Below are 24,457 nucleotides of genomic sequence, written 5' to 3'. Positions count from 1 at the left end.
ATGACACTGTCCTGCGGTAATTTAATTTGTATGCTCTTGAGGGGTGCCACCCTTCTTCTGTTGTGCAATTATAAACGCAAAAAGCATCGTGGACGTACACGAGTGTCTTTATATAAATGTAGTCTAATTAATACGAACTAAATAAACAAACGTATACATCAAAAGGGGGTGTTTCTGAAGAGTAGCATTCTCTAGGGGTTTATACAATATAATAATTATTAAAGTATCGAATAGCATAATACTTCAACACTGATTCGCAATACATTATATTTAATAATAAAAATGACTTGGTTTTGAATTAAACTTGAATGGGTATTGACTGTTTGACATAATGGGATACATTTATAACAATAATAACTAATTGATATATTTCTTTCAAGACTGTTATTTTGAAAATGTCTGTTAAATGAAGACAAAGAAGGATAATCCTCCTCAAAGCAGGACCTCCAGTCACCTAACACTATAAAATTAATAAAGATATTATATTATAATAAATTATAATATAGATACTACCGATTATAATTAACTATAAATGTAGATGGTTCTTTTTATGTCTGATTGACTAACCCTGTTGGTACAGATTTACCCCATTATAACGTATTGGGCTAACTATTTCCCTTTTTACGATATAATTCGCTTGACGATTTTTTTTTATGAATTAATTTATGAAGAAAACTGATCTACAGTAGTTATGCTTGACCTATAACCACATATTAAAAAATATTAGCATTGGTGATTATTAATCAATTGTGTTATATATTTTGATTTAATGTAATTCTTGTAGAAAAATAAATATTCACACAAATACATATTTTTATGTAAATATTTTTTAATGATCATTTGAGGAAGCTTAGACGAATAAGAGACAAGGTGAATTGAGAGGTAATAGCAATAGGGTCTAACTCTACTCTAAAATCATCCATTTTAGTCCTTCATTATTACAAATCATAATTCAAGCAATGCTTATTCGATGCTAGTAGTGCTTTTTCTAGTCGAGTTTCAAATGTTATAAATTAATTAATTTAAGAAATGTTTTTGTTGTAATTTATGACTTTCAAAAGTTTTTGTGGCTATTGTGCAATTCTGTGTGCTCTTCAGATTTATTATGTATATTTTTAAGGCAAACTATTTATTTAATACTTTTTTAGATAACCCTACGAATATATCGCCATTTAAATATTTTGGTTATTAAAAATAATTAGATAAAATTTTCATGCTTCATGGCACATAGTCAAAAAAGATTACCTACCCCTGTGTAAAATTGAGCTGATTTTAACCAATATCTGCATTTAACTGACTATTTCGTTTTAGCTCTTAAGAATAGTGAGATTAAAGTTCTCATATTTTAATTATTTATATTAATTCCCGATCTTTCTTCATCCACGACTAGGGATTATGTGTCGAGACAACCCGGGAATTTATTCCCGAGAATTCAAAGATTTTTTGCTGTCTCGAGTCCCGGGAATTTAAAAATTATTAACCCGGGACTCGAGACTTTCCGAAGTGCAATTTTACAAAAATATGTAAAGAGCAAATTTGATGTCGAGCTTAATTTATGTCTCGATATGAAGACAAGGTGGAATTCCTTATTACCCATGATCTCGAGATTTTGAAAGTTAATAAATTGCATTAGAAAATCATTAATTGATCTTGGCATCGGCCAAATTTAAAATGAATCGAACATTCACGTATTGGAAAATATTTGTGAAGTACTCACTCCTATAAAACTGGCAGTTGAAGCTCTAAGTCGTCGAGATGCCACTTTATTAACTTCCGAAATTATTGTTAATTTCCTTTTAAAAAAAATATTTTAAATCAACACAACTCTGTCGCACGAACCACCAAAATATTTCAACGACTAGAAATAAAAAATTCAACTTTAAAAAGGAGTTTCAGATATTAGACTCAACTATCAAGCGAACTCCGAATCTAGTGCTTTTATTCAAATCATTGCTTACAATTAAGCCAACATCTACAGAAAGCGAGAGAGTTTTTTCTACATCTAGAATATTTGCCACAAAAACCAGGAACAGGCTATGTGATTCATCATTAAACGCCTTGGTGTTTTTAAAAACATATTTTTCCTTACAAAAGTAAAGGTTTTAACTTAATATTGATATAAATATTTCGATTAAAAAAATTGTAATAAATTAAATTTAAATAAATATCGAAGTGTTTTTAAATTGTTTCAATAAATTTTCACCTATCGTACCTATAACACAAATAATATAAGTTAATAATAATAAATTAATTAAAGTTAATAATAATAAGTTAATTAAAGTTAATAATAATAAGTTAATTTTTTAACTTAATTTTTTTTCATGATTATACGAAAAATAATCAAATTCTCGAGTCCCGGGAATTCCCGGGACTCGAGAAAAATTTGGGTCTCGAGTCCCGGGAATCGAAAAAACCCGAGACTTCAGAATCCCTATCCATGACTTTACCACTCAAAAAAATTCTTTTTTAATTTTATTTTTTTATAATTTTATTTTATATGTCCAAACTTTTGTTCTCTTAATGCAAATATTTACTTTTTACCCGAAGTTTCTAAGCATATCAATTGATTAAAAATTCATACGAATGACCATTTTTAGCTTTCAAGTCAGACCATGTACTGTTAAATTTTAGTGGAGCTCATTATTTTAAAAAGTGGGGCATAATATTAATATTTATTTTATGCAATATATCATTTTTATCATAGCATATTTTATATTAAATATTTTCTAAAGATTTTATATAAAATATATTACAGACAAAGAGTAAAGAATAACTATGTAAGTCAATTATTTATTTTTGTGTTAGTGCATATTGCAATTTTATTTATTCCATGACTAAAAATTTGTGTAATGTATTATCTTATTTAATTTTAATTAGCGTACAAAATTATTGAATTAATATTTTATTGTATTTTTTCAGTACGGGTATCATACTGCGGCAGATGACTGACGGAAGGCATTTCATCCAAATGATTTTGTCGGCTCATGGAAAGCTAATGGATTGCGAATACGTCAGAAAAAGATCGGCAGTGAAAAAATTCACTAGTTCATTTCGCGATGAAGTAGAACGAGCAAAATGGAATAAGAAGAATTCGTACAATCGAGAAGATGAAGACATCACGCGGCGGAAAATTGATCGACGTGGAAAATGGCGAAAATACAAATCAAACAACGGGCTGAAGAATGTTACCGTTCATTCGATAGATGATATAACGGACCTCCCCAGTAAAATTATAGATTGGTTAGATTTCCGAAAGATGAAAGGACAGTGCGATACGTTACACAGAAAACTTCAGGAGGATTTCAAAATCGAAAGTGTAACAACGAGAGAGATGATAAGTGAAGAAAGTAATATAAGGTAATTATTTTAAGAATAATTATACGATTGAAATAAAAACGATACACCAGAATTAATAGACAGAAGCTAAAGAGTAAAAATTTATTATAAGAATTGCTTCCTTTAATACTGGAGTATTAATTAGTATACATATTGTTTCCAAAATGCAGAATTAATCTAAAAGGTGAATATATTTGCCACTGTATTTAACACTTTTGGAAGCAACTTGTATTTCAAATGTTGATTATATCAATTTTTTAATTTTCGGGACGTTTAGATTAATATGGTATAATATTAATATAAATTATATTATGTACATAATGAAAGAATGCGTTAAAATAACGCATTAAATAAGCTGTTTTTATACAATCTACACAAGTAGTATTTTTATAATTATTTTTTAATTTATAGCTTAACATTTTATTTTCACTATTTAAAAAATGTTTTAAATTTATTTTTTAATCATCAAAGAAATCGAAGCAATATTACATATTTATTAAGTCTATTTTATCTATGATACTTAATCTAAATATATATTTATAATTCATAATTTAACATTTCTAGCTGTCGGTCCCTCACTAGCGTGAGGTACCGCAGCTAGTTAGTTATACATTAATAGTTGTATTTCTTTGATGATTTTACGTATATTTTTCCATTATTTTTAATTATAATTATAATTTATTTATGTTTAATTTACATATATTTTACTTTAGATACTGCACACTATAATTAAAACAAAAAAACATTCAACTCCTAAACAATTAAAACTGTGAGGGATATTCGAAAACTTAAGATACAAAATCAATAAAATATTTGTAATTGCCATATCACTATCGTTTTTTTCTTCAGTTCTTCAGTGATGATTTCTCACAATCCTTTCTTTATGAATAAAAAAAAGTTCAGTACAGAAGCAATGGATCACTGAAAATGTCTTTTTACACACACTGAAACCACAATGTCGCTTCTACTGATCATTATTTTTCGAATGTCCCTTACAATTATATTTGAACAAATTTATTGTATATTTTTCATTTAAAAATGTAATTTAAGTCTGCAAATTAAACGCAGACAGGAATATTTAATTTTAAATTCTAACCCAATCTTGAGATATGTAACTACCACTAAAAACAATCGTAGAAAAGGCACGGCAATGGGTTTAATTTGTATGTTTCTCAAAATTGAGTTCTGTGAATCTTTCCCTATCCCAGCATCCGTCAATAAAACTCAATCAAGAGGATCGCACGACTTTCACCCATTTCCATGCATGCTTTAAAAACTCAGCTAACCATTTTTACTGGGCTAAAAAAATAGAAGTAAGCGAGCAAAAGGATCTTTGATGGTGCCCGGCACATTGTGGTGCGGTGCTGGCACAATGGCGTCTTCGTACACTGAACTTGGCCCCATGAGCGATATAGACAAGTGCTGTCGACATCATGATTTTTGCACACAGAGACTACCAGCAATGAAGCGCCAAAAGGGACTGCTCAATAGCAGCATCTTTACACTTTCGCACTGCACATGTGACACGAGGTACCACACAGTCGGACGATGCAGTCATAAGTCATTAATCCCTTGTAGAGTTGCCACCTGCTGACATCGTAATATATTATATAATATATGTTTGTCAGTATTATTAATTTCATTCCTCAGAATCTCAGTCAGGCCATCTTCGGTCACTTCCGAGAATAAATATTATTTTTTGTAAAGATTTAAAAAAATAGTTTAATCGCTTAATCTAATCAATTTGGTTTCCATTTCAGGATTCAATTAATGCATCTTGAAACTCAGAATTTTGAGTATTAATAAACTTAATGAGATGCATTTTTATCAAAAAATAAATATTAACATTTTAAAGATTTATATGTAAAATTGCGCGATGATCGTTATTATTAAGTCGATTTTATTTTTATTGAATTTTGCTTGACATGAAAACAATTTTGCCATAAAGATCAAATATTATAAATAAAAAATAAATGTTGATTTTAAGAATGTCACATTTATTTTATATATGACTTAATTTTTAATAATTCATACCAATCAGATAATTTAATATTAAAATAAGGCGCGCACCGCAGTAGCAACAGTACACACGCATAGCGTTGTGATCGTACATATGCTCGCGCCCGTGTCGCGACAAAACGTTCACCGGCACAATACCCGCGACAGAGTGTTCACACGATAGAACGTGTAACTCACAAAACATTCACGCGACAGAATGTTCACCCACAAAACGTTCACACGTACAAAAACGATTTTTTTTACGAAAATAATGTTCAAGAATTTGATAAAATATATGGTGACGAATGTTTGCACATTGATTCTTTTACTGATTGATAAAAAATAAACATTATATAATCCAGTCTAATCGAAATTTATTCATAAAGTACAATTCTTCATACTAATAAGGTAACATAATTAAAATTTTATTTTTTACGATTTATTTATTTTTTCTTTTTCTTCTTTTGGGCAAATTAAATTAAAATTATTGGTTGTTACAATTATTTTTTACAGCGTGTTAAATTTATTAATTATATAATATTTGCGTGGCCAATGTACATATATTCAATTCATCATCTAAGATTATTTTTAATCATTAATATTTTATTTACGTAATATGATGATTGTGAGGTTTTGAAATATGTGAATAAGAAAACGAAATAAATATTTTTAAATTTCATGATTAGACTCAAATACACGAATTTTCATGTTGTTATGTATTATATAATAGTATATTGTCAAGGTAAATTAACTTTGAAGCAAGTAAAAAAAATTGCAACTAATTCAAAACATTTTTATTTAATAAGTGTTCACTTTTTATTTTGTCGCGTGAACGTTCTGTCGTGTACATTGTGTCGGAGAGCGTTTTGACCGTGAACGTTTTGTCGTATAAACGCTTGCACCACACAAAAACATGCAAAGCAAATAAATAACTTGTTTTGCCACCCAATAACCGTAAAAATGTGAAAATTTATCATAAAAAATTCTGCAAATGTTAGCAAAATGTATTGCAACAAATGCTAAGTTCTAATTGGTTAAGAAATATATAGTGGCAAAGCTCTTTTGATTTATATATTATGTTCTTTGACTAAAAAGTAACTATTATAAATTTGCAATCACTATATGCGAAATTGCGAAATATTTCAAAAATAAAATCGACGACATATATAGAACGAAGCCTAATAAAAAAAATATATTGTACAGTATCATACAACTGCAGTAGACAGCTTTTTGAAAGACCGAATTATATATCCCATAATTCACTGAATCTGAGAGAATCTTTTGAAAAAAACATTTTGCTTAACAAAGAATAACTATCCCAATAATGCCTCATTATAGTGGTCGCGGTGTTTCCCCCCCCCCCCCATAATGCAGCATGCGCATTGTCATTACTAATAAAAAATGTCCTAACACGCTTAAGGCTCATATGATCAACATCTGAATGGGCCTTTATACATGTCTTAACAATGCAAAGTAACACTAACAAGATACACATCACACAAGTATAAAAACAGCATTAAATGTATTTTTTTAAATGATTGCTTAAGTGGTGATGGGGTTTAGTTTTAGTATTAGACTACGTTTCCGAAAGGGTAATTTATTTCAATTATGGTCAAAAGTATCAGAATATGCTCTCTTCGGTCTTGCAATGAACCAGCATACTGATGCTTTTGACTATTGTTTGGACATGCCTTAAGCGTATTTGGTTCGTTTGTTGACGCTTGTTGGCGGACCTAGGAGTGGAAGGGTGTCCAGAAGCACAGTGCTGGTGCCAGGGACGCTCTGGTGTGGCAAGGGTAGTAGTGGAAAACGCCACCAGCTGGGTGAATTCGCCGATGCTGACCGATGCTGCCGTATCCACGACAACAACTGCCCATTTTGGATAGACACCATGCAAAACAAGTACGGCATGTTCAACTGGCGGCCGAATACACTAATGCACTGTAGGTGCGACGAGAGGTGAGTACGATTACAATAGTTCGAGTCGATTTTACCAGAATGTGATCATATATGGGCATGATATGTACAATAGAGCTGTGAATCAAACAGCATGTTTATTTTTTTATGCACTCAAATCAAAAGAACAATAAACCAATAGTTTCTTAGAACACCCTCACTTCATGGATGGCAGTTCGTGAGAAAATATCCCTTGTTTAATATATATGATTTTTTTATATATATATATTTTTTTTATATATATATATATATATATATATATATATATATATATATATATATATATATATATATATATATATATATATATATATATATATATATATATATATATATATATATATATATATATATATATATATATATATATATATATATATATATATATATATATATATATATATATATATATATATATATATATATATATATATCCCGAGAATCCTGAGATTCAAAAGATATTAATATTCGCGAACTTTTAAAAATCCATATATAGCGTTCAACCCTGTAGCGAAGTTTCCTATAGCGTATGCGGCAGTCCCTCCTATAGCGTTCCTCCATATAGCGTAGTTTTTATTTTCGATATAATTGATTAAATTGTTTTAAAAACAGCACGAAAAATAAAAGATATTATTTTATTTTTATTGTAATATTTGCTATTTATTTTAATAAGTGAGTACGTAACACTAAAAATTTATAAATTAAATAACTGAAAATTTTATTATATTCTAATTTATTTTATATTATATGAAGATCTCAAATATGTTTTTATAAGTGTTCAACTAAACAAGCTTAAAAAAATACTTTGATAACTATATAATATATAATTTTAACTATAAAATAAGAAATTATATTTATTTTATTTTATTTTGTTTTTTTTAGTAAGGTTATTGTCATTTTATTTTTAGTATATCCAAAAAACTTCATAGTTTTACTACAATTGTGTTCTATGACATTTTTTTATATAATATAATTATCAACCATTTTGTAAGCATCAAAAAAAATACGTAAGGGCGCAAATTATCCTTTTGCCTTAGGTGGCAAAATCTAGTCCTTGTATATAATATATTTATATACATTATATACGATTAAGCTCAATTTTATATTAATAAAACCTAGTAAGTCAAATTTGTATTTCATTGAAATTATAATTTTAAATAATATTTTTTATAGATTTTTAAGAGCAAATTAATATTTTATTCAGATGCTTTTAATCTCATGCGTATTCACTGAAAGTCATCCTATATTAATCAGTCGAGAATTTTATTGCTATTTATCAAATATAATAATATTTACTTATACAACACAAATGTACATATGACTGCCCAATACGCGAATAAGGGGAACAAGGTAGCAGTTAAATAAGGGATATCTACTCACACTTAACTGAGTCTTTTGTAATCCCTTGACTCGGTTGCTGTCTTAGAGGCGAGGAAATTCTGAAACTATGAGACGTGTCTTAAAATAATCGATTGAAATATTATGTATTTAATAATCAATATCCTTGTTTTTATGATACATTTACCACAATTATATTGGAGCACAATAATTAGTTTATTTAAAATGTATTTGATTAGGTTAATATTATTTTAGTTGATTAGCGATTTTATTAATAATACATAGATGTATTTATAATAAAAAAACTTTGAGAAGCTCATAGCTTATCACTGAAGCGTCACTAATGCGAGACCGCAAGACCTCACCTATGAATTGGCAACCAGAAAAAAAGTGGACCACGCGATTATTCCCGGTTTTGTCCCCGGATGATTTATCGCCGACTATCTTTGTATTCGAATAGTGTGTCTTTATCGCGATTAGAGCTTTAAAATATGCGGAAACTCTATAAAAACGATCCAAATCGGAGTTAGCGACAAGGGTCGGTTCTAAGTTTCGACGGTGAAAGGACACTCGGTTTCGCCGAACGTATTTCTTAAGTCCTTTGTACTCTTGGCCCCTTTGATGGGCTTCGTCTAGGCCACTCAAGACGAGAACTTCCTCAGGACTTCCCGCCTTTGTGAGGATCAGCATCCGTTTTCGGAAGCGATTCATTTCGGAGACACGTACATACGTGCCAAAAAAGAAAATCCGTCATTTACTCTATCCGCCGGCGACGTTTCACAATCAATAATTGTATAATATAATAGCAGATGACGAGAAGAGTGGAAACTTAAAAGTAAAAACATACTTTAATCAGCTTGAAAATGAGTTAACAATGCTTATATAGCTTATTATTTATTAAATATATCTACAAAGTTTGAAGCTTATTTGATAGTTTAAAATATCTTGTTCGATACATTTATTTGTGAAGTAAAGGCTATGAAAATCTTAATGTGCATAATTACAGTTTTTTGGTATACTATTAATTAACGTCTTGTGTAGATAATTTTCTGAAATTCAACTTGACATTTGTGTTGAATCAACTCTTTTGATTAAAAAGAACCCTACGATTAAATGGATTTTATTAAATTTCTCTATCTTTCCTGTAAAGCTAAAATTACCATAGAAAGTAGTAGTATATGACCTTCTATATAATATATTTACTATCAATTCATGTTCACATATATGTATATAGTTTTATGTATTGTAAATATGCTAAAATATATAGTACATGTAGGAAGATAATATAGTATATTTAAGACTGTCGGCGTATACGTCGAAGAAGAAAAATGCTCGTCGGCGGTTATAGCCGCGTTTGATACAAACATAACACATAGGCGTTTATTGCCAAATGGAGTGAACTGACTTTGTCATATCTCCGGCCACTGACAACGCTGACTACCACCCCCGACAATAGTGTATTCATGACACGCGGCCCTATTGTCCGCGACAGGTCAGAGGTGCGACAACGCGCGCCACCCCTCCATAGCAAAACTGACAAAATTTACACACCCCGAATCGTCTTATGGCTCTATTTTAGATTTAATATATATATTTCTTAGACTTAAAGGATATTCAATTAAACTTAAAGTTGTCCTTCTTTGAATGAGTTTATTTGGACTTTTCAAATCTCATCTACCACCCCTAATTATTATACAATATTAATTGTTTTTTTATTGTTAATCTACTCTACAATAATTGATGTATATAAATATAAATGTCATATTTACAAATTTACAAGGAATGATTACAAAATATAATATGTTAGTGTAACATATTATTCTACTAAATTATTTATATATTTATAGATAAGAATCATCGTGTTTTGTACACGTAGATGTGTCAGAGGTTTATTTTGTTATTAAATATTTAATATGTTGCGCAACAATTGAAAAATATTTCCGTAGTCTCCGAGCGTCTCCAAAGCGGGTTTAGTCTGGATTTTAAACGTCGAGCGAAGAGAGAAGCGGCGACTTCTTGAAGAGCGCTTGAAAATCTAATGCCTTGAAGCGTGAATGTCAGTAGAGCTCTCATACGAAATGTTTGAAGAGAAGTGATTCTTAATTCTCTATTTATAGTTTCCGTATATCCATGACTTCATATGCGTTTTATTGTCCGCCTCTTTTCGACAGGGCGACTAATTAAGGCAAGGTAGTGAGTTTTTTTTGGAACAAATTGCCGTTGACCGCTAGAGCAGATTAGAAACGGCTGTTTCGAGGGCATACCCGAATGCCCGCGTCATCTTTTCTCAAGGCAACATATATTTTTAATCCTTCCTAGGTAATGGTGCATAATTTGCAAATTAAACTGTTGAATTTTTTCCTACAACGGAGACATCAATGCAGCTTTTCCAGGAAGGGGAGCAAAAGTTGGCCATTCAGTGGTCGTTTATTTAATATTTCCGTTTAATTTGGATTAACTCTTTGACCGCTGATGACACATAGAAGTCATCAAGAAAAATTGCCGGTATACATTGAGCACCTAAAGGTGTCATGAACCTTTGAACCTTGTAATATGTTTTTACATCATTTAAGGTTTTGAAACACATTTATTGAAATATTATTTAAATAAATTATGGCATAAATAGGTGCTCCCTCACATATTAGCGAATTTCGAAATGGTGCGTAAAAATAACAGCCGCGGTGAAAGGGTTAAATGGCACGTATTTTTCTGGCCAAATTCAGAGTGAATCCACGTCAAAAGCAATAAAATGTAATAAGACTTTCAATAGTAATATTAAGAAGCAAATGAAGCATATCTAAACCAATTTTTTACCAATAGGAGAGCGCAAAAAACAGTTATCCCTTCTCAGAAGTCAAAAATTCACGTCAAAAGCAATAAAATGAACGCTCAGTAACGAGCGTTACCGAGCGTACCGAGATTTTTTATTGCTTTTGACGTGAATTTTTGACTTCTGAGAAGTGATAATTATTTATGCGCACTCCTATTGCCAAAAAATCGGTTTCAATATACTTTGATTAGACCTCTTATATTAGAAGTTCATAGTACTATCGGTAAGGATAGCTATCATATTTTAAAAACTGACAAACTATAAAGAAGCGAGGTGCAATATGCGAGAGATAAGTTTGCTTAGTTTGTATTTTATACTTGATCTAATGAAAGCTCTAAAACTATTGGTTTTAGAATTTTCATTAGATTTGGTTTGAGATAGAACAGCAAATGGACGTTTCGCAACTGTCAAATTGTGACATTTTGGTTCAGCATATATTTCACTAACGCCTATCAGTTACTATATATCTACTGGTGAAAATGTATTCCAATTAAATTTAATAAAATTACATGTTTTTATTAAAATATTTATGGGATAGATTCGAGGTTGTTATTTCACATTTTCTTTGAGGTATAAGACCGAGAATTTCTGAATTAAAGTCAGTGATGTCAATTCAAATTTTTCCAGAGGGGGGGGGGAGCTAAAGTTGAAGTTGAGTCAGAGTCGTTTTTTTAATATTTCGATTTTAATAAGATTCATAGTATTTCAAATGTCATGCATTTTTATGATAAAATTTAAGGGAAAAGCTGAACAATATATCATTTCTTGTATTTAACATAAAATAAATATTGTTTTTGATTTTTTTTTATAAAAAAATATTTCCTTAATATATATATATATATATATATATATATATATATATATATATATATATATATATATATATATATATATATATATATATATATATATATATATATATATATATATATATATATATATATATATATATATATATATATATATATATATATATATATATATATATATATGTAAAAAAGCATATAGACATATTAAATGCACAACACTGGTTGTTAACCATTGCCATTGTTTACAACTGTCGAAATTCCGATTAATCGTCCCATCACTAGTTTGAACAGCAAATGGACGTTTCGCAACTGTCAAATAGAGATTTGAAAAAATCTTAGAATGGAACAATGTATACTTAGGCAACGCATATAATCGTTATTTCTTTTAATATACCCGAGTGACTAGTGCCGCTCCAAAATGAAACAGTCCACAGCTGTATAGAAACAAAATAATCTAGCATGTAAATGAACTACATACAATTTTAAAAATAGTACAAATGTCTATACGCTGTTGTTAATTGAGCTTATTTTAGGAATTCATTTACCCAGCTTAGACACCCTAGAAATATTTTGTACATGTCAATAGATGCATTGTTTTACTGTTTTATATATAGTAAAGTTTCATAAACTTTTTTCCCAATTTTCTTGTTTATTCTCGTATTCCTTTATAAAGTAAAAAAGCAAAATTAAAATCGTACCCTTTTAAAAGTAAAAAAACGAAAAGGTTTCGCACCACCTGCATATTCTCTTAGACTCAATATAAACACAACAAAAAAAATTGACGTCGATACAGTAGACACACGCCAAACAGGAGTCTGGGAGACCTGAAATTCGCGCAACATATTTTTTTTATCTTAACAGTTTCTGAGCCATAAAGCTCGCTTATTTCGGTTAAAAATCTCTCGGCGAAGAAAATGCCTCACACACACACACGATCCAAGAAAATTCTTTGTAAGCTTTCGCCTTTTGGTTTTTCAGCTGCACCCGCTAAGTCCCTTCTAATAAGGATCATTAGGGTAGGGTACCTATCGAAAACGTGTCCGAATGGTGGTTAGCCGGAGCTAAATCTTGCCACTTTACCGCTTGTTATTTCCACGTGGTTTATTTCGTTCGCCTTCGCCCTTCGTCTTTGACCGCGTGCCATTTATTGCATTTGTCTGCATCGGCGATAATGCCCAAGCCTAAACCTTTAAGGGCATGACTGTACCCTTGAAGTTTAGGGGTGGGTTGATTAAACACGCCTTTCCTTGTGCGTATCCAAAGTATAGACTCCAAATCTAATTATGATGAAAAATCATATCTTTTGTCCAGTAATTTAGTTCTAAGAAGTTTTTTTTAATTCTTAATTTCACAATCAAGTGATTTTTTAACTATTTGTTCTCCTTCCCTTGGTTGATAAGTACAAGGGGAGAAGTATAACACGTTGGAAGATACTCAGTGCAATCTTCCTTTAATTGTTCTATTATTTTGAATAATAATGTGGTTTAGTTTTGTTAGTAGTGTTAGCTTACATGGTATATCTTAAATATACATATGATTCTGTTAGATCAGGGTTTCCCAAACTTTTTTAGCGACGGAACGCTTGGCAAATCCGAAAATTTTAGCGGAACACTTACCTTATTTTTTAGGTTAGGTAATTCATAATAGTATAAATAAAAACAAAAAAATATTATTAAATAAATATTAATTAATAAACATAAAAATTCAAATAAATAAAACTTCTAATGACTGATGATTTTGGGTTGTTAAATTTTTTTTTTTATATATGAAACTTTTCCCTCCAGAATTTATACACATCAATGTTGAATATTTAACACATATTTTCAAGCTTTTTTATCAGATTTATGAACAATTTTTATGTATTAGCAAGACTAACAATTTTTTTTAATTTACTCCAAATTTCTGTGAAATATCTATTTAGGCTCCGCGGAACACCTATTTTGGATCCGCGCAACACCAGTGTTCCGCGGAACATAGTTTGGGAAACCTTGTGTTAGATAATTAGTAGAGTTTGTTACAAAATATGTATACGTAAAGTGTCAGCAAATTCCCCCACCTCCCCCCCCCCCCAAATGTCTTTTCTGTTTGGGATCTTTAAATATTAAATCAAGTATTTTAATCATTAATATACGTGTATCGTATTAAATATTTAGTATAAATATGGAGCGATTAAAATAAATAATGGTCATTAACCAGTCGTCGTATTATTGCTGGAGCATCTACGTCTCACATATTCCTGGTTTCCACTACCACAGCGCCCCCCTGGAGGGCGGGCGCTAAATATTTAAATACAATATTGTGACTAAATTTGCCCATATTAAATTTCAAATAATAACTCAGAACCATAAGTAATATGTTTATATACATCTGTCGGAATAGCGTAGTATGTAAGGTATAGAAAGGTATTCCAGAGGCCGCAGGCTCGAACCATGGCAGCAGACTTGAATTTTAATTTACAAAAATGCGCTATTATTAAAAACCGGACATAGCTGCAGTGACATCTATTGATTATAAATTATAATACACATAATAATATATAATTAATTATATAGATGTCATCGATTTCCAGACTTTTAGTCTGGTGGTTGATACTTACTTGTAGGTATACATTATGTCTGATTGATATACCCAGTTGATACAAATTTACCCCGTTGTAACGCTATGTATTCACGCATGTCAGGAAGCAACGGAAGATTAAAAAGCAAAATATCAGAAGGCAGTTCTTCAGAAAAAGTATACAATTTAAACCATAATAAACTTAGCATATGATTGTTAATTTTAAAAGCAAACTTATATGTGATACTAAGAGAACGGGACATAACCAAGCGCGTACGGTGTGACACATTCCCTTTCGCTCGCTCGCGTGCTAAGTGACGAGAGTAAGTGAAAGATAAGGGCGTGCGTCACATGCGTTCCGCACGCCCACTTCTTCTCACTCACTCTCGTCACTTAGCACTCGAGCGAGCGAAAGCGAATGTATCTCACCGTACGCACTTGACATATTATAATAATTAAAAAATACCAGCAGAATAGACCAGCAATGTAATCTAATACCCGAAAGACCTGAGTTCGAATCTCATATGTGTTTTATGAACTTTTATATTTACCAATTTTATCACGTCTAAAGGTTCGAAATTAGTGATTATTATAAAATTATAATTCTGATTGAAAAGTTTTCCTAAATTCTCCTAATCTCACTGAAGGATATCGTGACGCTTTACCCAAATCAAGCTACGGTCGTACAAATTAGGTATAAAAAATCTGTAATTATGAATCTACAGCTCATAACAAATATTATATATGTATGATTTAAAAATAAATTTAAAAAATCAAATATTTTGTCCACCGCTTGATATTGGGGGTGGGAGGGGGGTGGAAGAAACTATATTTTATATTGCAAATAAACAAAATTAAAAAAAAATAAAATATGGCATTCAAAATAATTCGTATGTAAATAAATGGGAGTTGTCAATATATTTTACTCGGGTGCCTAATTTGCAACTGAGAAAATTTTAATAAAACAAATGGAATTCTTGATAAAATATTTATATAAGGGAGGCGGTGAGTGGCAAAATTAAGGTGAGAGTGTGCATAGATTTTGAGAAGTGTCCTAAAGAGTAGCTATGCAAAAAAATATTTAGAAGTATTGAAGACATTCAGTTCAATTTTTTATATATTTGTATAGATTATTCAATAAATATATTCTGTTCATAATGCTCATTAAGTACTACGGTAAAAACATTTCATTGCTCAAAAGTAAAATATATTTATTGTTAAATAACTACCATAAAATAAATTGTATCAGGGTTGTTTTTAAAGAACCATAAAACATGTTGATGCTAAATGTGAAACAACAACGCACTTGCTCATTGAGCTTATCGAAAATACAGATAACTATACAATGTATATGAATACATATGTATATATTTTTTCTATATTTTCTTTGTTAGCCACGTTTGATTTAAACGTACAGAGAAACAAAAAGAAGTTGTCGGATTATTGAGGGCAATTAATTCTCCTCCTCCCCCATTAGCTTTGTTGCTTGTGCTAATCTCGCAACTAATTGTAAGTAGCACAATTTGTGGTTCGCAGAAAATCATACGTAGTTCATGTCGTAGAGTAACTATGCTACCGCTTATATAATATTAAATAACAGCTTTTTATGTTATATTGATAGTCTGCTTGTGCTTTATTAATAATATTAATAATAATATACAAAAATGGTGTAATAATTTTGTTGTATATCATATAAAAATGTATTTTAATGTTACAGATTCAGAGCTTGCTTGAAATTAGCAAACACGGATATATCAAACATGGTCGGAAGATTGTTCTTCGACGTCATCCAGACTAAATGCTTTGTGTTAAAGCCGGTGAAAATTTGTCTAGAACGATCTTGGTGGGGCAAGTGTTTGAAAATGGGCTACAAGAAACAAGCACATCTCAGAGACAATCTAACATATTAAAACACGATTTATTGGTGTGATTTGCAACTATTTTACACATTATGAATTCATTTTATATACTTATTACATCAGTGTTTTATTAAGTTATTAAATTTTGTACTTACATTATTTTTTTATGATTTGCATAAACCGTTTTCCGGTCGAAAGTCCAATAAAAAGTATCAATGTCGTATTAACTATCTATTTAGGCTACGTAGCAATTGTGTAATAATGTGATATATCTTATATAATAAAGAATAAGTTCACTAATTAAATAATAATAAATTATGTATATTGTTATTTTACGTCAACGTATCATAAAAGATGTTGTCGAAAAAATGTTAATATTGTGGATATGATCAATTGTAGAATACCTAATTGTATTTACGTTCGTTTTTCGCAAGCGAGCGACACAATAAAATTAATGTGATTTAGAAATTGTGACTAACATGTAAGAATGTGACATATGTACAGTTATAAGTAAGTGGGTTAGCGATGTTTGTAAATTTATTTATTGATTCCGCTTTGAAAATCCTCTAAATAGAATTTAAATCGTAGAGAGGCAAGATATATTTTTACTTGAATAGAAATAAATTTTATACTTCAAACTATAAATGTTGTATCAAAGATTCGTTGCATTTTTTCTCGTAATATTATATATAGATCAGATAGATTTATAAAATTAAAATAACTATGTGTATTTATTGTACATAACTTTAAATTATATATGCAATAATCGTTTTTGAATGAAAACTCGACAATACGAATACTAATTCTTATACATGTAGGAACTATCGTTACAATTTAAAAAATATATTGTAAATTTGCCTATCTTGTTCAGCATTTATATATAAACTTAAATTGAGTACTTATAAATAAAGATTGAATCAATTCACTATATGTTTTTCATCCTTCTCGATTGTACGTAAATTTATCTGTAAGGAAACGTGCCAATATTTGACGATTCTGTTAAATGTTAAATAAAATGTTTAAAAATACGTAATTTGTATTATTTCCTTTAAACTATCTTTGACATTAATTATTATGTGATGTCAAGTGTTATTTGTATAAGTGAGTTTAAATATTACACACATATAATACCGATAGTGTCTAAACTGTCTATTTTCCTAATGAACGACGTACACAAAAATTAAATGTTTTTTAATAATAATTTAAAAGGAAGAACTGTAGTGTAGCTATTTTATTTTATTATCTGTAAAATACCTGTACTTATTTTACACAAAAATAAAATCTAGAACCGATATCCAACTTTTAGTTTAGACATGTCTTCATTTGATGTTTACCTACATATGTAACAAACTAACTAACAAAGGTCATAAAAATAAAAACAATGTACACAAATAATAAAGATAAGAATATGAACCGTTTCCTAACGTCTAAAAACTGCAAATTATAAATTATTATATTTTACTGAATCCACCACTGAGCAAACTATTCATTGTCTTTAGTATATAAAGAACTAGCAATAGTATTGAAATCAGTCTGAAAACTAAAATGCCTCGAATTGGTTCAATGGTCGTTCTAGTTGCATTATTTTTACTAATAGTTTACAGTGTGCATACTAGAGCTGGTAAGCAGTTTATTTATTTTAGATATGTACAATGTTTTTTTAATAGCTTGTGTTTTATTCAGATTTAAACAATAGTGACATAGTAAGTAGTTTACCAAACATGTGCCAACGATTAGAACAAAATAGTTTACCATACAATGATTGCATGACTTTACAAGAAGCAATAAAAAAATTGTACACAATTATGCAATCAATCATGAGCAACAGTGGTAAAAGTGGCAAATATTTTTAATGCACATAACACATTTACTAACATAATTTTTTTTTTAGATTATTTTCAAAGTGATAGAGAAAATGAAATGAATGAAATGATACAGCAAATCATCAAGAAAATTGTTCAAAGCATTGTCAACCAAAAATTGAGCTAATTGTAGAATATAATAAATTTGTTAGAATCTCTTTATATAAAGATTTATTTCACAGTTTATAATGTATTGAATATAGCGATAGTCTATCTATAATATTAATTTAACAAAGTTATTTATTTATATGTTAGAAATCTGAGACTCTGCCTTTCCTTTCCCAATCACCGTAACGAGTCGGTTCAGGTCCTTTGGGTCCACCGATTTCTCCAGTGTGTGGATTAGTATTATTCGGCCAGGGTGGTAAAGGATCTTTCTCTTGCGCTGGATGAACAAAAGGCTGCTCTTCCAATTCTTCAATGGGTGATTTTTCTCTCAACTTCTTTTTAAATTCTTGCATTCTCGGAGTGAGTGGTTTTTCAATTTTCGAAGATAAATTTCTTGAACTTCCTGTAGAAGAAATAAACTATTAAAATTATAGATATTTTCAGAGCAAAATTAGATTTATTACAAATTAATCAATAAATAGAGTTGCATAATATTTTTTTAATTTTATATAATGAATATAAACTTATTTTTATAAATAAATTGTATATAAATGTATGTTATTGCTCACCAATATAAGAATATACAATACGTAGCTTTGACATTTTAAGTTGTACTGTCAAAATGACAATAATATCTTGTGTTGCCAGTTGTGAAAAATATTCACATGAGAACTTAAGGCCAATTATTATTTAACCCTTTAACGCGTAAATCGACTAAAGTCGCCCAATTGATTTTTTTATCTCTTTACGCAAAAATGAGTGAAAAAAAATGCTTTTTAAGAAAAAAAAAATTTTGTGAATAAACATAAAATATCATTTTAAATAAATAAAAATGAAAAAATCAGAAGATTTAAACACATTATCAAGGTAATATATGCATTTTTCAAAAAAAAAAAAAATTAATATTTATTTTTGATTAATGCTTCCAAAGGGTTAAAGTAGCAAATGTATTATTTTAAGAACGAAAAAAATTATAACTCCATTTACAATTATTATATTTTAAATATTAAACGTGCTACTTGTCAATTTATTAGAAACACAATTGTTATGAATGTTTATTCTGCTTTTTTATGCTTGTTTTATGTTATGCTTCATTAATATCTTTTAAAATTTAAAACCTAATTTTTATCGCCGTGCACGTTTTTATTCCTCAAAAATTTGTTAAAAATCGCATTTAACTGCTCATCAGTGTCATTAATTGCAATTTTTAACCGATGTTTGAAAAAAAACTAAGTTTTAAATTTGAAAATGTATTGATGTAGCAAAACGTTGTACTATTTTCACATACCTTAGGGCCGAGGACATAAAAAAGCAGAACAAATGTTCATAGCAATCTGGTTTCTAAACGTGACGCCGATAAAATTGACAAGTTCCATAAATTTATAATTGATGTAGTTTTTAAAATTCCGAGAGTATAAAACTGTACTCCGCAAATTATAAAGAGTATATTTCAAGAAAATCATTTAAAAGGATTAATATTGATTACAATAATAAAAACAATATGTTAAATAATATAAATAAAATTGAACTTTAAAAACAATTTCATAAATGTTCATTTGTTATAACATTTGTGCAAGATTTTTTATTGTCTAAATTAAAAATTTATGCTAATTAAATATATATTATAAAAACATTAAAAAAATCATATCTATGAATTCACTCTGGTCATTTTTAAAATGCATTACTAGCCACACATGTCCCTAATAGCCTCTTTTGTAATGGCAGCATCATATTTACATAAAGGTGCCGGGTGAACGCCACATTATTTTACATTTTCACAAATTATTTTACATTTCCTGATAACTATTAAATTATTTTCAGATTCATTAGGCGGCTTCTATAAATTATGTCATAGTTTTAAGAGGGTGGAAATTGTCTTCAGAATTGTAACAGTTTGAAACGAACAGGAGTCTGGCTTGATGAAATCTTGTGACATATGGGGGAGAGAGAAAATTCACAAAAAACCTGTGATATAATTTATGGAAGCCGCCTTAAATTCATAAATGCGTGAAACCTGTGGTCCTACTGCAGACGAGCATGTGCTAGTGTCACGGATAACGCAGTATAGGTAACAATTGATGGTTTTTGAGCATTGCGCCGCGCTAATTAACAAGTACCAAAATAAGTTTTATCCAACCCGAAGACAGTGCATAATTTTTCGTGATGTTTGACAATATTTTTATTGGCAGGTGTGAGCCTAATGCGTTACAGCGGGATCAATTCAGTACATAATCAATACCTAAAAGTATTAAAACACATATTTAATTAATGTTATACTATTATTATGGATTACAATCAATAGATTCCACTTTACAGCTGGCGCCTATTTAAAATAATCGCGCCTTTTTATAAATAAAAATTGAGTCTTTTGCGAGATTCGAACTGGGCTCTGTAGCTCTGCTTCTACCTAATTAATAAACAAATAATTTAATATTGTTTGAAGATATTTTGACTATGATATTTTTATTGTAGATTTTGATATTGTCTTTAGGCGCTACAAAACTCACAGCTCATACGTCGCCACTGATATTAATATATGAAGCGTTCAGATTTCTATGAGAAGACTATAATAATCTTGAAAAGTAAGGCAATAAGACAATAACGTGTTTTCTAAATGGAATAAAAAAAACACCGTGCATTAAGAAATAAGTTATAATATTCTATAGTTATAATAAGTCTTTTTTTATTTTCTGTTTAAGCCGATCCTAGAATACGTTTATAAATGTAATACCACTACAAAAGCTTACTAATATTATACTATTGTATTATAAATGGCAAACTCGACAATGTGAAATCTTCCATTTTCCTACCACTTGGTGGCCAGATCATTAATTAGTCTCCAGGTTTGAAGTAGCTTATCTCGAAATATGTATTTGTTGAGTTCGCCCTTATATACCCAACAACTGTTAAGTTGAGTACACTTTAGTCAGAACATCATACTTAATCTAACGAAAATAATAGATATATGGAAAATAACTTATTTTATTATAAAAAAATATTGCTCAGCAATCAAAAATCAATACATAGATATTACTATTCCACTTAAAAACATTTTCTATAATTAAATAGCATAATTTAAAAACATTACTAACATTAGAAAAAATAATTCAGAAAAACTTTAACCTCTTACATGTTGATACTTTGTCTGAATTATTTGTAACGCTACTTGATATTAATTTACTAATATTTGATTCACTTTTAATCACAGCTTCATTTTCACTATCTGAAGAATCAACAATAAAAATATTTTCATTAGTTTCAGAGTTTGGCTCAATAAATTCATTATTTTCATTGTCGTGTTGGATTGAATTAAAACTGCAAGGTGTTTTTAAAAATTGTTTACAATAATCATTAATGGAACAATAAAAATCTTCAGGATTATTACCGGGTACAACGCATGGTTCGATTACATGGGGTTTTAAATAGTCAAAGAAACTTTTCAATTCGTTATAACTGCAATGACTAGAGTAACATATATTAAACTTGTTATTTCCATTTTCTTCCTCGAATATTTTTTTATTAAAATATTGCCAACGTAAGGCACTAGGAAAAACTGTGCGTATTTTATAGTTATTTTTGCTGGAATATTTTATTTGTTCCTTACAACAGTATATTTGTGTATTGCTAGCGTTTATTGTAATAGATCCATCCATATCTACCAATCGACTGAAATTATAAATCGAATTATTAATTCATATATATAACTATTAAATATATAATAATATATAATACATACTTGTATGTATGATAAAAATATTTTTTCACATATATCGGCATTTTGAGTCTCTTGTAAATTTCAATAAATAAAAATTCTGAGCCATAATATGCTGGCGTCTTTAAAAATACAATATATTGACTTCCTTTAGATGTCCATTCTTTAATTATACTACAAATAATATCACAGCTATCATCGCGACTAGGAAAATCAGCATATTTTTCACTCCAAAATGTCGAATCAAAATAAGTTTTATGAATTTCTTTAAGAGTACCATCCTGTTTATGTAATGGCTTTAACAACCTTAATTCTTGAGCTGATAATCTAAAATCGCCAGTATATAATATACGTTGATCTTCAGAGTCTTCAAATAAAAACATAACTGATCCCGGACAGTGACCAGCGGAAATCAAAGTTACGTTTACATATTTTTCTGAACTTCCATTCTTTGCGGGTATTTTAATTAAATGTGGTTCTAAAAACAAATAATTACATACCTTTAAAAAATCAATATAAAATATCATTATATTTATACTCACCGTTAATAGAAAGAGGTTTTACGAAGTCAACAGAAAATTTAGATTTAATAATAACACTGCTAACTTTTGACATATAAATGCATTTGGTTGAACTTGTTTTAAGCAAGTTTATAAAATCATAATCCAAACCCTGCATATGGTCAGTGTGACAGTGAGAAAGGAAGAAAACTTCGCTTTTCCAATTATTTTTAGTAAAACGATCGATTGAAATTCCGTTCAATTCATTCACAAAGCCATTGAAAGTAGACATATTTTGTATAGTATTTTTATAATATAAATATTTAATTAAATAATATTTATACAGCTGACGAACTTCGACAACTGCCAAAGCAGCGAGTCTAGACAGCTGTCTCACGCGCACGCGCATAGATGTGACAGGGTTGCCAACAACAATTTTTATAATCTGATGACGTTCAGAAACCCACTTATTTGCAAAATATTTACATATTACAATATAATGATTTATTAAAAATACTACACAGTAATTTGCTAAAATTGTATTTCTCGCGTTGTATTTGGTAACGCAGTAAAATAATTTCAAATAAAATAAATACCGTATCCCATTAAGCTGTGCACTAATATAATATTTTAAATATATTTTTCTTAAAATCGTATGTTAACACCATAAACAATATTTTAGTAATTATTATTATGCAGAATAATTTTAATTAACACTTAAATAATGTATTTTAGATTATATCATATTTTTATACATTGTTTGATATTTTTTGATTTCTTAATACACAGCTACTATTTTGCATATACTTTTGCCCATATTAGGAGTGCCGTCTTATCGGGCTTGTAAATCCAACGAAACACTTGCCTCCTATTTGAATAATATATTTCGTCTTTCTGAAAAATAAATAATAAATATGTTACCCCACGTCCGTGTAGCATGGAATACAACAGAATAAGAAACTCGCGCTTTCTTTGGTCTAAGCGTCTTGACAATAATTGCATGTCCCAAATAATTCAAAATATTTATCTCTAGGGCAGGTGTGTAAGTTTAGATCTTATTTGGGAACTAATTCATGTGAATAATATCAATTGAGCTTTTTGTCTGTGCCATCAAATGAGCTATGATATTTTTAAAGTAAATAGCAATTTATTTTTTCCTAGGGGTTAGCAAAAATACTATGAAATATTTTTTCACATTTAATAAAAATTTCTTAACTTAATTAATATTTATTTTAAATAACAATATTGTTGTATTATATGCTATTTTAATTGGTCATCGCTCTCATATATATTTCTTACTTTAAATCATTAATAGAGAATATCTCTTCAGAAAAAATACAAATAAATACTAATAAGGTGGAGCGTAGAGGTTAACTTAGATTCTAAGCTTTTGATCATGTCTGAGACGCTGAAGAATCTTTGACTTTGATAAAGGTACTTACTAAGAATGTCGGCGCCACGCTCAGATACCAATGGTCATGAACTCTCTGCTGCGTTTGGCTCTAACAGCTACAAAAGCGGCCAGCAACATTTTTATTTCTTCTCTTTCAAGTTCTTCGATCATATCTGATAAAATAATCTTTGAATAATGTT

At 29.4% G+C, this 24,457-nt stretch overlaps 3 protein-coding genes across 9 annotated transcripts in view; 1 reads left to right on the top strand and 2 right to left on the bottom strand.

Moving 5' to 3' along the window:
* The window catches only part of LOC148239350 (uncharacterized), a 34,398-nt gene extending 16,690 nt beyond the window's left edge, over window positions 1-17,708 (top strand). For 4 of the 6 annotated variants that reach the window (XM_088193834.1, XM_088193817.1, XM_088193852.1 and 1 more), the window contains exons 3-5: window positions 2,920-3,357; window positions 7,072-7,293; window positions 16,541-17,708. In XM_088193834.1, the coding sequence (XP_088049960.1) occupies window positions 2,920-3,357; window positions 7,072-7,293; window positions 16,541-16,733 (853 nt within the window). In that variant the 3' untranslated portion in view covers window positions 16,734-17,708. Of the gene's footprint in view, window positions 1-2,919; window positions 3,358-4,647; window positions 4,867-7,071; window positions 7,294-16,540 lie in introns of all 6 variants that reach the window. The other 2 variants (XM_088193825.1, XM_088193861.1) reach the window with 2 other exon arrangements.
* Window positions 17,709-17,898: 190 nt separating this feature from the next.
* Window positions 17,899-19,341, bottom strand: LOC148239349 (succinate dehydrogenase assembly factor 4, mitochondrial-like). Its single transcript, XM_088193873.1, has 2 exons — window positions 19,222-19,341; window positions 17,899-19,055 (listed from the first exon to the last, which is right to left on the bottom strand). The coding sequence occupies exons 1-2, from the start codon at window positions 19,253-19,255 to the stop codon at window positions 18,796-18,798; spliced, it is 294 nt and encodes a 97-aa protein (XP_088049999.1). The 5' UTR covers window positions 19,256-19,341; the 3' UTR covers window positions 17,899-18,795.
* A 2,277-nt stretch (window positions 19,342-21,618) lies between these two features.
* Window positions 21,619-23,287, bottom strand: Snm1 (DNA cross-link repair protein snm1). 2 transcript variants are annotated; one of them, XM_088193805.1, is made up of 4 exons: window positions 22,907-23,287; window positions 22,389-22,842; window positions 22,038-22,318; window positions 21,619-21,967 (listed from the first exon to the last, which is right to left on the bottom strand). In XM_088193805.1, the coding sequence occupies exons 1-4, from the start codon at window positions 23,271-23,273 to the stop codon at window positions 21,855-21,857; spliced, it is 1,215 nt and encodes a 404-aa protein (XP_088049931.1). In that variant the 5' UTR covers window positions 23,274-23,287; the 3' UTR covers window positions 21,619-21,854. The 2 variants fall into 2 exon arrangements, with proteins under 2 accessions (XP_088049931.1, XP_088049924.1); XM_088193798.1 differs by having other exon boundaries at window positions 21,619-22,318.
* Between the last annotated feature and the right edge of the window lie 1,170 nt (window positions 23,288-24,457).

The sequence above is a fragment of the Plectrocnemia conspersa genome, unplaced genomic scaffold (assembly GCF_051122295.1).
Source record: "Plectrocnemia conspersa isolate PC_06_02 unplaced genomic scaffold, ASM5112229v1 ptg000001l, whole genome shotgun sequence".
In the NCBI taxonomy this organism is placed as follows: Eukaryota; Metazoa; Arthropoda; class Insecta; order Trichoptera; family Polycentropodidae; genus Plectrocnemia; species Plectrocnemia conspersa.
The sequence above is the reverse complement of the archived record's forward strand: the minus strand, read 5'-3'. Positions and strand labels throughout refer to the sequence as shown.